We start from the raw sequence: 15,466 nt of genomic DNA, 5'->3' as shown, positions 1-15,466 counted from the left end.
TTTTCGACATTATGATTCATTTAGTTTTGCATTTACCTGATGAAACGATTGTCGAAGGCCTAGTATGTATGAGATGGATGTATCCGTTCGAAATGTATATGAAAAAACTATGTCAGAAATAAGGTGAGGCTGGAAGGTTGCATAGGTGAAGGTTATATTGCTAAAGAAGCTTTGTCATTTTGTTCGATATACCTTCGAGATGTCAATCGTCTTGAAAGAAACGAAGATGTTGTCATTGAAAAAACAAAGTTTTGGATGTTTGAGTCAAAGTGTCGATCGAGGAGAGCAATGCAAATCAAACATCTTGATATAAGGGAGAAACGTAATATAGAATGATTTATATTGAATAGTTGTTAAGAAGTCAGACAATACATCGAGTAAGTGTTCTTACTTTTAATTATCTTTCATTAGTTATTATTACTTTTTTCGACTCATCAATTATATATATATATATATATATATATATATATATATATATATATATATATTCATCAGTATAGAAAATTCAAATCTGAACATCCTGAAAGTGACAAAAAGATCGAATTTCCCAACTGGTTTCTTGAAAACGTAATAATAATTAACAAACAAATATCTTTGATAAATATAAAAAATCAAGAATACATAACACATCAACATATGTTTAATAGGTTTATCAGATGGAAAAAGAAAACTCTCCAGAATTCCACAAAGTGTTGTCAGTCCTTTCAATGGGTTCACAAATGGATGTTTATACTTACACCACGTGCACAATCAACAGTGTTAGGTTTATGGTACTTAGTCGTGATGCACAACGTAAAACACAAAACTTTGGGGTTCTAGCGGTTGATGAGAATGGAGAGAAATATTATGGTCAGTTAGAAGAGATTATGGAGGTAGAATATCCATATGATTATTCGACTGTAATATTTCAGTGCAAGTGGTTCGACATGGGAGATATTCCTGATGATAATTTCATAAGTATTGACACAGAAAAAGAAGCGTACCAAGATGATCAACTCATATATGATTCTCAAACCAAACAAGTGTTCTACATCTGCGAGCATGTTAATCATCGAAGAAACCAAAACAACAACCCTCGTTGTGTCACCGAGCATGTTTATCATTGAAATATTTGGGATCTACCATCCGACAATGCTCGTGTCCAAAATGCTGATAGTGACTCTATCCAAGATGTCGAAAATGTGGAGGCCGAAAATGTTGACATAGTTCAAAACTTACTCTTCATTTGGAGCTAGACTTTTTATCGACTTCTCACAATACTTTCAAAACAATGTTGATGTAGCTCAAAACAATGCTGATTATGACGATGAAGATGAGATTGAAGTACCTCCGCCAACAGGTAGAATCGATAATGTTTCCGATGAAGAGACTGATTATGATGATGACGATTCTGATTATGATACTGATGAAGAAGACATTGAAGTAAATGATGAAGATTCTGATTAAAAAAATCAAATGTTTTTTTTTTTTTTTTTTTTTTTTTTTTTTTTTTTTTTTTTTTTTTTGTAATAGAAACTTTATTTGAAATGTACCTTTAATTCATATTGTTTGTCTAACTTTTATTTATGTTGTTTGTCTATTTTGTATATCTTATCATTTCGCAAGGTAACTAACTTTTATTCATATTGTATTTCTATATTGTACATCTTGTAATTTATAGGCTACAAATGAGGTTTACTTGGGCGATACTCTTGGCCATGATGGCCGATGTTATGGGGCTTGGACATGGAGGTGATGGAGCCGGGGATCCACCACCGCCAGTAGGCTTTGGTCGTGGTCAGCACGAACATGATGGTGAGTTTTATTATGATATCTTTATTAACTATTTTTATTATTTTATAATAAGTTATCGTGACTAATATTTTTAATTGTATTTTTTCAGCCGAACTTCCAAAAAAAAGAAGGGGCATATCAAAAAATATCGAGCTAGGAAAGTTGATACGGGCAAACAAAGGAAAGCCCGTGGATTTAGATTTCGATAGGGAGATCACATGTTCCCCTGTCGGTAGGGGTGTTAAACGGGTAATTTTTTCGGGTTTCGGGTAATTCGGGTTTTTCATGTTAGAAAAATTACCCGTTACCCTACCCAAACTAAATTCGGGTAATTCGGGTTTGGGTAATTCGGGTATCGGGTCGGGTTTGGGTAATTCGGGTATTACCCGAAATATATATATATATATATATATATATATATATATATATATATATATATATATTTTTTTTTTTTGAATTTCACCTGAAAATAAATTTAATAAAATAAATACGTCGTGCTTTATTAGTCTTGTTTATATACACAAACGAGACATAAACGAAGTTACTCAAGCTTTGAACATTGAGATTTTTTAGTCAATAATACATGAGATATTAAGTAATTTTTTAACAACTTAATCTAATCTAATAAGATGTTAAAAAAACAAATACCTAAAGATCTTAATTTAAAAGTTTAAAATGTTTCAGATAAATGTAGCCATAAGTTTTGCCATGTTCTGAAGTTTCGTCAAGATAATGAGTTTGTTAGTTGCAATAAAAACTATAATTTAGAAAACAGTTAAGTTTTAAAGAACGTGATGATATATAAAAATTACTTTTAATATTGTTAGTGTCGTATTGTCATAATAAATATATTTATGTTTTACAATAATGATAGTTAGTTTAAGCGTGATCAAATACTTGCTATATAGTACAAGCTCTACAAAAAAAAGGAATTTTTAAAATAATTTGGGTAACTCGGGTAATTCGGATATACCCGAAACCCAAAAAATGTACCCTTTACCCGACCAAAAAAAAAATCGGGTAACCCGATTACCCGGAAAAATTTACCCAATACCCGATTTACCCGATACCCGAAAAAATTGGGCGGGTAATTCAGGTATCGGGTAATTTCGACAGGGCTACCTGTCGGGAAGCGTGATAATTGGTTCACACATGAAATTGGGAGGTATTTGGAACAACGTCCCTTTCAACGTATCTGGTTGGGACAATGTTTCCTCCGCCTTAAGGAACGCAACAGTTGTGCATCTAAAGGTATATTGGATACAATTTTAAGTTTAGTTGTGATTGTTATTTAATTAACTATTTTTTTGTATTTTGTAGAATAAATTTATTTGGATAAGGTTAACATGGATCCGAAGCATGCTCAATTGTTGCGGAGCATTGATTCGAGTCTTGCAAAAGTTTACAAAGGCCGAAATATTAAAGTTCATTTTTATTTTAAGAAAATCGGAGGGCCTGTAGATATCCCAGCCGCATTAAACACCCCCCCCCCCTCCCTAGGGTATGTCACATGAAAATTGGACGAAGACAATTGAACATTTTCAAACGCCAAATTTTTTAAGGCGTTCGGCGTCAAACACAGAATGCCGTGCAAAACAAGTAGTTGTAAACAGGTCGAGCTCATACAACAATGCATGTTTCAAAGAAGTAAGTTATGATATATTTAAATATTTATTTAAAGCATAAGTAATCTAATTTTTAATGTTAAATAGGATATCAGTCGAATCGATGTTTTTCGTAAGGCTAATTCGAATCGCCAAGGGGTATTTTATAGTCCTGCGGTCGAACAACAATACGTAAGTGGTTAATTTGTATTTTCATATAAGTGTTTATATCGTCAAAGGTATTTAGTAATCTAATTTTTATTATTTTTATTATTTTTTAAAAATACAGAAAGCTTTACTCGAGGAGATCAACCAACAAACCCAAGCTACTTCTGAAGCAAGCAGTCTAACACCAACTGATATAAAAAAACTGTTTTGAAAGAATATTAGGTGTTCGACGCGGACATATCAGAGACATTGGGCGTAAAACCCTTACCGTTGTGTCCATGTACGATCAGGAACAACTAGTGATACAAGAACAACCACAATCACAGATAATTGTTAGTTATGATTTGATATGTTGATATTTTGTAGTTTAATAATTTTTGGAAATACAATGCTATTAGCGGCGACGAGCACCCTTTAGCGGCGACCAGAAGCGTATTAGCGGCGAAGCATTACCGGCGATGTATTTGCAGCGACACGTTGCCGCTAAAGGTATTAACTAGCGGCGACAACCCTAACCTTTAGCAACAACAGCGGCGTCGCCACTGTTGCACAGTATTCTTGTAGTGGCATGCAAAGATGATGTGGAAGAAATGTATTCATATATAGATAATAATAACAAAAATTATGAAAACGGTAACAAAAATTATATCTATTTGAGTACCATTAAATTTTGTTTGATCCCTAATTTTCAGGCTCAGAGGTAAGTGGCGCTAGAAAGAATGAGATCAAAGATCACAAATCTAAAAAAGCTCAAAACTTTACTTGGCCTCAACTGCATTAGTGACAAATGAAAAATGAAGAAAGAGATTAACAATGTACGGTTGTGATTTTGGGCCTATAGGATGAGGAAATGATTTATGGAATAAAACTATGGTTGAGAAGGTATCTGATTTCAAATTTCAATTTAACATATGAAAAATATACCCAATAGAAAAACCATAAAGAATAATGGTGGGGAGTTGTTGAATTTCCTTTTGATGAAAGATAAGGGACGATTAGTTCTGCTAATTTATTTAGAGACTTCAATGTTAGAGTTTGTGTTTCAGTCAACTTCAAGAGCGTCAATCGAGTGTGCAAAAATGAGAGAATGGAAATAAGGGAGGAGGGGACCGGATATGGTGGATCAAGGGAGATACTTGTTAGCATTATAACGTATCAATCATCTCTGAGTTTACGGGATTCAGTTAAATTGGTTGCTAATCTACATCTACATAAGGACTAGAAGGGTATATCCGTAAGTCAACTTAGCAAAGCAATAAGATATTGAGATGACACGTGGCTTAAAGAGAGTCTTTTATGAGACAAGCAATAGTTTCAAACCACAATTAAGGTGGGCATTTGAGATGGGCGTGTTTGGCAAAAGTAGCTGTTAGCTGGAAGCGGCTAGCTGGTAGCGTGTAGCTGGTAGCTGGTAGCGGAAAGCTGTAGCTTTTATTTGTTATATGAATGTTTGGCAAAAGTAGCTGGAAGCTTTTGAAATATATAAAATTACTCAAAAGGACAATTGATTAAAAATAAAAAATATATATAAATATATTTTTAAGGGTAATTATGGAAATTGATTTCAAAAGTTCCGGAGCGTTTTGTTAAAAGCTACATGAAGTAGCTTTTAGAATCGGAGCGTTTTGTTAAAACTAAAAGCTAAAGGCTCGTACTGCCAAACGAAGCTTTTTGTTTAAACTAGAGCGTTTTGTCAAAAGCTAAAAGCTAAAAGCTCTTAAACGCTTCTAAAAGCTCCGTGCCAAACACGCCATCACTATAAATTTTTATAGCGGAGAGGTATCAATTTTTAAAATCCTACGGCCTTCAATCTTGAGGTGGTATGAGTTAAAATAAAACAAACAATAGCTCCGAAAACCCCAAATCGACCACTAAAACGTAGGGACAACGACCTCAAAACCCTTCCTTTTTTGTTTTTTCCACATTGAAGATTGAGGAAATGTAAAAGCATTCACCTAGTAGTTTTTATAAAATAGAACGTTTTTATAACTCTATTTGCAAATGTAAAAGCACTCACCTAGTAGTTTTTATAAAATAGAACGTTAACATACTAGCTAAAGAATTATGAAAAATATTCCTTTCATTATTTTTTTTCTAAAAAAAATACGAAAACGTTGGTGTAACTAGATGCTTTTTTAAAAAAATAAAAAATAAAATCGAATTAATAATTTTTTTTGGAAGCAATTAACAAATGGCAATGCCATCATTGGTTGTAATTTACATTTTAGTCGATAGTTAAAAATCTACAAAAAATATTCGTGGAATTAAGTGGCCATATTCATTTTGAAAACCAATGAAAGAAATTATCGGATAAAATCATAAAGTCCTCAAAGGGGTCGGCAGACACTTGTCAGAAACCCTTCAATCCTCGACACTTTAGGTTATACTCAGCCACAAGATTGCTGACTTTTTGGAGTCCACTAGCATAATTAAAGTAAAGCTCATTACAATTTCTCCACTTACACCACTACGTGTCCAATCCACCATGCAAAACTACTATAAATACGTAAATAATCTTTAGGCTAATTAATATCACATTCTCAATAAACCTCGACATTCATAACAAGTCATATCGTATAAACACACATATCGAATATAGTACACTTCTTCCCACCATCACCATGAAGTTCCTACTACTACTTCTAGCTTTGCTTCTTGCTTCTTCAGCCATTTTAGGTGCCGAGTGCCGAATTGCCCGCAAGAACTTAGGTATAGATCTTGGTAGCGTAGGGGTTGGTGTTGGGACAGGTGTTGGCATAGGAGGCAGTGGAAGCGGTTCTGGAGCAGGGGCTGGATCTGGATCTGGGTCTGGCTCGAGATCTTCCTCCTCCTCTTCAAGCTCCTCGAGCTCGAGCACTAGTGGCAATGGAGGAGGTGGTTCTGAGGCAGGGTCATCCGCAGGATCCCATGCTGGTTCAGGACACCGAGGTGGCGACTAAATAAGGAAGTATATGAAATGTAATCGTATTTGTAACTAGTTATATCTAAATAAATGAACCGAAATACTAGCCATTTGTACTTCAAAGGAGTTGTATCTTCTTTTCCCCATTAACTTCTGTACGAGTTAAGTGGTAGAATACGTATGTGTATGTGTAGATAAAATGCTATATACATAGTGTGTATCTTTCCGAGATTGAATGAACAGTTTGAATTCGACCAGATGAGCACTTTACATTTCAATAAATAAAAAAATTTATATAAATTTTAAAAATGGTTATCAATTCTTCATAGAAGATGGGTTTTTGAGGATAAAAGGACAAATATGTTAAGGATTGATGTATAACACATTAAGCCATATTTTGTTTGACATAATTTATATATTTTTTGACTTAATTGTCCATTAAATCATCCTAGATTAAGTAAGAAACAGAAACAACCATTTATCATTATATATTTATAAATGAAATATTTTTCCTTTCATCACATTCATTTGAAACTCCTATGACTTTTCAGTTTTTTTCTAATAATAATTATAATTTGGTTAATTAGGTTAAATATATATCAAACCTAAAGTGTCATCATATATAAAGTAAATTTCAAATATTAAAATAATATTTTTAATTCTATTTATAAAATTATGGTTTTTAACTTTTAACTTATAATACTAAATTTATTAATTTTAATATATTGTTGGATGTAAACCATTATCATTTTAAAGATATAATTTTGGAACAATTTATATAAAATACTTAAATGATTAATTTAAATATAATATTATAGGATCAACTTAAATATAAATTTTAGTTTAAATTAAAAACCCAAATTTTTTTTTGTAAATAGTTAAAAAGTGATAAATTGTATTGTCTTTTTAATAATATTTATAAATTGGTTAATAAGGTTAAATAAATATCAAAGTTAAAGTGTAGTCATAAATAAACTAAATTTCAATTTTAAAATAATATCTTTAATTTTACTTATAAAGTTATGTCTTTAACTTTTAACATATTATACTTAATTTATTAGATTTAATATGTTGTTATATATAAATCATTATCAGTTTAAAACTACAACTTTTAAATAATTTGGACAAAATACTTCAAGTGTTAATATAAATATAAATTACAATGTTAACTTAAATATAAATTTCAGTTCCACTTAAAATACTAAAGAATATTTTTTAAATAGTTAAAAATGATAAACTGTAGTGATAAATGCAAAAACTAAATTATAATCTCAATTTAACTTAAATATTTCTTAAAGATATTTTTATAATCGTTAAAAGTTTTCAAATAAATAGCTTAAAATAACTTACAATAACAAAAGTTAAAAATAACTCTATATAAATGATTATATTGTTACATTTAAAAGAAAATGTTTGATGTTTTAAATAATTATAATGATAGAAATTAAAACATTACGCAAATAAATTTAAAAAAATTAATTAATGAACAATAACAACTATAAATAACATTAAACCATATGTTATATTTAGTTTTATTCATGGGTAACTCGTTTGTAGAAGTCATTCAAACGATTGCGATTATGTAGTTATAATAGATGTATATATTATCATATAATTTAATATAATCAATATATTATATTAATTTAGTATACGAATTATTATATCAAATTTAACAACAATTTTATTGTTATATTTAAAAAACATATATTTATAAAAACTTCAGCTATATAAGTGTTTTATGCAACGTATGAGTTTTCGCCTAGTAGTTGTATACTTGTATGCAGTAACTGATTTACTTTATTACAACTAGTGTTGCAAAACTCGGCCTACTCGGCTGATTACTTGGAATCGGCACTCCACCGAGGCGAGTAATGTGAACTCGGGAAAAAAAACTAGGATTAAATCAAACTCTGTTAAAAATCGGTTACAATTGGTCAAAAATCAGTCAACATCTCTCTAACTCGGTCTACTCGGTCTTACTCGGGCCTACTCGGTCAAACTCGGCCAACTCGGTCAAAATCGGTCAAATGGTCAAAATCGTCATAAAAAGAGAAAAAAAATCAAAAATTTCAAGATTAATATGTATAATACACTTAATGATTTATTATTTAACACACATTTGATTATTACTACATATATATCTTAAATTTTCAGTAATTATTTATGAAGCGAGACATTTGTGTGTATTTCAGTTTTTATCTATTCATACGTATCTAATTTTGTTATATATTTCAATCAAATTATTATTTTAACTTATGATTTTGACATATATAATTTTCTTAAAAATATTTCTACATGAATTACCGAATCCGAACACTCTCCGAGTACTCGCTACTCTCCAGTCGATCGAACAAGTATCGAGTAGCGAGTTTACAACCTTGATTACACCCACTAAGTTAGAAAGAAACCACCCTCTTGACTTAGTGCCACATATTTGTAACCATAGGAAAAATATTATGGAAATATACGAAAACAAATAAAATAAAAAATTGTTGAGGTTTATGTTTAATGTACTTAAAACAAATTTAAAGAAAAATTAAACTTTAAGGTTGTAACCACTAACTATTTAATTTGGTGATTTAATAAGAATTTTAAAACTGAAATTTCAATTACGAAAAATAAAATATTTGGTGAAAAGCTCCTGAAGTTTTGCTGGTCGACCAATTGTGCATTCGGACACATATGATTCACAATTGCACACAAGTTCATGAGTGAACCCAAACCAAATCGGTTTGCATTAACAAGACTAATAAACTTTTTTACTTATATATCCATTTCATTCCATCATCCCAGTTATCTTGGCCGACTAAAAACATACTTAACATTTTTTCTTAATTATTTCAACTAATTCACTTTAAGAATTAATTTCTTATAGATTTTAATTTTGTTTTGGACGTATAATATACCAAAATGAATGTACCTATCACCACCGAAGAGAACATAGACATATAAACATTTGTCAATTTTAAATAAGTTTATGGTTCCAAAATCGTGTTCAAACATAGACAAATAAATATTTGTCAATTTTAAATATTTGGTGAAAAGCTCCTGAAGTTTTGCTGCGCCTGTTTTCTCGAGGTGAATTACATAATTTTCATCATTTTATATATGATATGATGTTAACTTAATTAGTTAATCCACGTGTACACAGTTACAAGTTGTTAGAAAACTCATTAGCTTAATCCGTTAATAAGTCTCTATACATATATATATATATATATATATATATATATATATATATATATATATATATATATATATATATATATATATATATATATATATATATATATATATATATATATATATATATATATATATATATATATATATATATATATATATATATATATATAGTTTAATCCTCTCATTTGTTTTGTAACTTTTTCTTCAATGAAATGCATTAAGTTTGTCCCTTCCTCTAAACTCAAACATGGTATCATAGCGATGATCCTTCCATTCTTTCATTTCTTCATTTCTTCAATCGATTTAGCAATTATGTCTTAGTGATCAGATGCTGGCAATTCTTCTGTTCATGATATTTCAAATATTCTTAATTTATTTTGGATCATCACATAATCCAAGTTGGATTCTAGTCTCAAATGTCTTTAATGGAATCGGATTCATGGCCTGGAAACGCTAGATGACAATCGCTTTATCAGCCAAAAACAAATATGTACACGTGGATTAACTGATTAACACATGATCACTTTCAAAACGCACATCTAAACACCAGTATATATGGCGGAAACTTAGCTAAAAGATAAGCTTAAATATTTTGATCTATACTATCATGGTTTTGAATTACACAATAATTAACGAGCGACAAGAGTTCTTAAAAATGCCCCATTTACAGAATTTAATATCATCGACAAACACTTAAAAACGAGTTTTTTTTTTTTAGATAATCTCTACCGCATTTTGAGGTCAGCTGGCGGGAGATCCTTATCTTCTTCGTTTTAACCACATCTTATTTAGAATTTTGGATGGTGATTGGTGTGGATTTTATATATTTTTAGGTGTAACTATATAATTGGAGAGTTCCACTATGATTTAAAGTGCAATTGATCGTGGGTTGAGCAACAATAATGCCAATCATGGTAACTTTGGCCACTATACGAGTATCCACTAGCATGCTCGACCCATTTTCAGCCACAATTCTATGCTTCTTTCACACTTCACCGAGTTTTTAGGCGAGAAAACATAAGCAAAAATTCCTCAAAAAGAACAGAAAATAGTGGGGACCAAAAAATTGTCATTCACCAGTTTTCAACACCGAAATACCAATGTTAATAATCGATCCATGTGTCCACCACTTTCACTTTGTTTTTAGTTATTCACCCACCCTCTACACCTATAAGTAGACCTATGGTTTCGGAGCAATCACCAAAACAATAAGCTTAACATTTCTTTTTGGTAAATAAGCTTAAGGTATATGGCGAAAATGAAGGCAATGAGTCTCGCTAGCTTGCTAGTACTTTCAACTTTAGTTATGGTGTCAGAGAGTCGGGTGGCGAGAAAGGACTTGGGTTTGGATTTGGGTGGAGTAGGTATAGGTATAGGCACTGGAATTGGTATTGGACTCGGAGGAAGTGGTTCAGGGTCAGGGTCCGGTGCAGGTGCAGGAGGCTCTGGTTCTAGCTCCTCTTCAAGCTCCTCAAGCTCTAGTAGTTCTTCCGGAGGAGGAGGAGGAGGAGGAGCAGGCTCAGAAGCTGGCTCCTCTGCTGGCTCACATGCTGGATCTGGTTCCGGAGGCAGGGGAGGCGGAGGTGGTGGCGGTGGTGGTGGTGGTGGAGGTGGAGGTGGAGGCGGTGGACGTGGAGGAGGGTCTGGTGAGGGAAGTGGCTATGGGTCTGGGTCTGGGTCTGGGTCTGGGCATGGGCGTGGAGGTGGTGGAGATGATCGCAAATAAGAAAATACGTACTTATCTTTTTCTTGGAAGATTTATGATCAATAAGTTATGCATGCATGCATGCCTTAATTAAAATGGTTTCTTGTGTACGTATTAAGTCGCTTTTAGGTTATGATGAACAGTGCGATGTTGGAATGCTTTTAGTTCAACAACAAATTGTGGTACGTAGTTCATGATTGTACTGCATGCCATTATAATGTAATATCCTTTTTTCTTCTTCGGCAAATGATCAGGTTGCTTTCCAGTCATCCGTATAATTATAATATAATTAATTTGTGTTAAACTCATTTTTTACGAAAGGTAAAACTTAGTTCTAACTAGTATCATGCCACACCCAACTTAAAGTCATCATGTGAGAGCCTGAGAGCCTGAGAGGTACATCAATAAAAGCCAAAAGCCAAGCATAAAGCATAAAGTACACGCGTCATGAAGTCCAATTATAAGAAGTTAAATAGCCCGGTTTCACAACCAAATCCTTTTAAACCTAAAGGTTCCATTTTCTTTTAGAGAACACAAGATCCAGATTTGAAACTATATATCGAAACTTTTCGTTATTTTATAGTAACCGGATCCCGTTTTAAGCAAAAATTTCGGTTATCGTAACCAAAACCTCGAAATAAGCATAAATATTTATATTTTTTAACACATCATAGCTACGTACATACTTCCATGTGTTTCATATATGACAGCAATGTGCTTTAATTTCTTTTAAACATAATACCATTGTACTTTAATTTCCATAGGCATAACAACACTATAATTTCAATTATACATAATAATAGCAACATACTTACATTTAATAGTTGGGTTTTTTTTTTTTGTTTTTTTTTTATTTTTTTTTTATTTTATCAACGATAGATTTCTGAAATTTATGTTATCCTTTTTAAGGATTTCGTCTATATTTTTTTAATAGACATTGTGTTGTAAACTAAGGATGGTGACTATAGTAATGACTGAATGTATTGAAATTGTTGGACAACTATGAAATTAGTCAAAGTAATTACATGTGGTTATCAAAAGTTATGATTGACCATCTAGCGCGATCTAGAGTGTCAATTAATGATATTGAGTTTAGAAGATTAATGTGACAAAGAAGTAAGCAATAAAGCAAATATCTAGAATGATGAAGTACTTGATAGAATAATTATAAATGTGCTAATTATACTGAAGGAAGTTGAAGAATTACATATTATTAACAAGTTTGTTTGACCGTTGCATGTTTGACTTTCTATGGACCAACTTGAACTTTAATGATTATTTATCATATAAGTGTTGCATTGCGAAATTAATTACTTGTCAAGATTTATGCCTAATAGTGTTTAATATTGTAGTCTATAGTTTTAGTTTTTGGTTGTTTCTTTTGTTTTGGTGACCCGAATAACTCGGAGAAATCTTCGTCATACGATTTTCATTTTGTGCCGACAAAAACGGTAAATACGTGGTAAACAGTATGAGGCATATCATAGATTCAAAACTAGTCCTCTTTAAAGGGCTGCAGATCTGCTGGTCAAAATTAATACCATTAAAAGTTAGGTGTTTCGTGTGGAGAGTTATGCATGGAAGAATTCCAGTAGCAAACAATCTAATAACACAGGGGCTACAAGTATCAAACCAGATGTGCACTTTATGCAACAAGGATGTCGAATCGGTGGATCGTCTTTTTTTACACTATGAATTCGCCAAGGAGGTTCACTTCTGGATTTTTAAATGGTGTGACATTGCTGTTCAAGGGTTTTCCAGTGTTACTGAATTTCTTGATACAAGCACTATCTGGAACAAGTGTCAAAGGAAGAAAGTGATTGGTGATGTTATTCTATTTGGGGTATTATGGTTCTTATGGTTCGCCAGGAACGATAAGCTTTTCAAGAATATTCAAGTTGCTCCACCGAAGGTCGCGGATGAAATTATATCAAACTCATATTCATGGTGTAAGCATATGAGTCGTCTGAATTATGGCGGTTGGGCTGAATGGAGCTGCCCACCATTTGCCCGTTTATCTACTTCTCCCTTTTAGTTTTTGATTTTTTTTTTGTTTCTACTATGTTTTCATCATCTTTATGTTTGTACTTTTTATTCTGCCATGCTTTAGTTACTTGCTAATCATGGCTTTTTAATGATATTTGCCATTTCAAAAAAAAAAAAAAAAAATCATAAGAGTATATAAAGGAGACGCTAGAATTTAATACTAATGTCACTTGCACCACATTTTTTCCTACTTTTTAATGAGTATTAAGGCCGAAATCTAAGCACTAAACTAAGCACTAATTCACTTAAACAAATGCTTTGATGCCATCTCAAAGACCTTGTGCAGCCATGTTATAACGCCCGATTCTCGGTACGTATTTAATTCTAATTAATTGTATGTTTTTACATTGGGACTCGGCGAGTTGGAGGCCTAACTCATCGAGTAGACTTGACTCTTGGATGTGGGTTTTAAGTAACCTACTCGACAAGTCGTAGAGTCCGACTCGGCGAGTAGGACTGCATGGATAAAACCCTAATATTTAGGGTTTGCACCCTGTTTAAGCACTTTATCTTGTCCCAACCTAGCATCCATCGTCCCTCCCAGTCCAGAAGAGCCCTAAAACGAAAACCCAACCATTTTTGGGTGATTTTACCCTGTTTAACCCAACCCTGAAGCTCTTTGTGCCATTTTGTGCAAGTTAGAAGGTTGAAGAGAAGAAGAAGGAACTTGGGATTTCAGAAGGAACAAGGAGATCCCGAGGTTTTGCTTAATTTCCTATTTATTGGAGGTAAAAAGTGCAGATCTTGCTTCTCTTTTCATTAGATACTCTTTTTGGAGTAACCCATGGTTTTTGGAAGCCATTTTTGAAGCCATTCTTGGATGCAACCACGATTTTGGGATAAGAACTTTAGATTTGGAACCATTAGGGGTTCCTATGGCATAAAGGTGCCAACTTTATTTCCGTAAGAGCCCCATGCATCATATAAAACCTATTTTAAAGCCATTGGATCCAAATACTCCCATGCATGGACACTAAGTTTGTAACATTACGTATAATATGAACCCTAGGAGGCCGGATCCATGGTTTGAATGCATTGAGACCAACTGAAATTGATTGTTTATTTTTAGACAAAGAGGACTCGGCGAGTCGGGTCGCAGTTTTCTCGAAACACCTTTTGGAAATGGTGATACGTTGAGTTGAAAAAAAACTCAGCCTATAGGGATTCGTTATGGACTTGGAGATTAATATACTCGATGAGTTCAAGGATAAACTCGGTGAGTTCAAGGCAATGTCCCAACCATATAATGATAGACCCGATGAGTTCAAAGAGAACTCAGCTAGTCATAGACTAAACACCTTCATACGGATGAGGATGAACTCGATGAGTTCAAGGAGAGAACTCGACGAGTCAGTTGAAGAAGGTCCTGGTGTTTTGTTGAAGAAGAACTCATCGATCTCTTGCTAGACTCGACGAGTAAGGTCGGGGTTTTAGGATTTTGTGGAAGCGGGGACTCGACGAGTTAGTGGACGAACTCTACGAGTTGAGTTAACCAGATGTTGACCAAAGTTGACTTTGACTAGGGCTTTGACCATGACCTTGCCTTAGACTTAAGTTGACCCTTGTAAGGGTTAAGGGTATGAGATGGTAATTAAGAAAGGTTTGTGTAGGAATTGAGGAGTTGAGAAGAGTTGATTTTCATACCAAAGGCAGTGCACACACTACACAATATTAAGGTGAGTTACCTTCCAGGAGAAATAGGTCTAAGGCACCAAGGCTGGCTCGCTAGTACGAGTCATAGTAGATATGATTGGCTCGTGATAATTATCCGGTATGTTGTTGTTTGTCATGATTATGTGTCAGTGTGCTATAACTTATGTGATAGTGGTAGTAGGGGGAATAGTCCCTATTTATCGGTCGTTAAGGCCCAAGAGGTAGTCCAGTACCCATCCGTGCTAGATAGTATGTTCATGATTCGTTATGTTATTATGTGGTAGTGGTAGGGGTTGAAATAGTCCCCGTAGCCGGTTGAGATACACCGAAGGGTAGGTCGGACACCTAGGTATGCCTGGCAATGGGGTAGGTTGAGCACCATGCTATGCTCAACAAGGTAGGTCGGGTACCCAGATATGCTTGACAGGG

At 33.2% G+C, this 15,466-nt stretch overlaps 2 protein-coding genes across 2 annotated transcripts; both read left to right on the top strand.

Moving 5' to 3' along the window:
* The first annotated feature begins 10,808 nt into the window (after positions 1–10,808).
* Positions 10,809–11,607, top strand: LOC145012702 (uncharacterized). Its single transcript, XM_078971495.1, has one exon. It carries the CDS (start codon positions 10,883–10,885, stop codon positions 11,357–11,359), a length of 477 nt encoding a protein of 158 aa, XP_078827621.1. The 5' UTR covers positions 10,809–10,882; the 3' UTR covers positions 11,360–11,607.
* Positions 11,608–12,911: 1,304 nt separating this feature from the next.
* LOC145009982 (uncharacterized) lies at positions 12,912–13,373 on the top strand. Its single transcript, XM_078968586.1, has one exon. The coding sequence runs from the start codon at positions 12,912–12,914 to the stop codon at positions 13,371–13,373; it is 462 nt and encodes a 153-aa protein (XP_078824712.1).
* Positions 13,374–15,466: the final 2,093 nt, after the last annotated feature.

Source organism: Lactuca saligna, chromosome 8 (genome assembly GCF_052625555.1).
Source record: "Lactuca saligna cultivar CGN05327 chromosome 8, ASM5262555v1, whole genome shotgun sequence".
Classification (NCBI taxonomy): domain Eukaryota; kingdom Viridiplantae; phylum Streptophyta; class Magnoliopsida; order Asterales; family Asteraceae; genus Lactuca; species Lactuca saligna.
This window is presented reverse-complemented; position numbering and strand designations above follow the sequence as displayed.

Coding starts and splice junctions, on each gene's coding strand:
- LOC145012702 (XM_078971495.1), top strand. CDS start 10,883: ATGGCGAAAATGAAGGCAATGAGTCTCGCTAGCTTGCTAGTACTTTCA.
- LOC145009982 (XM_078968586.1), top strand. CDS start 12,912: ATGCATGGAAGAATTCCAGTAGCAAACAATCTAATAACACAGGGGCTA.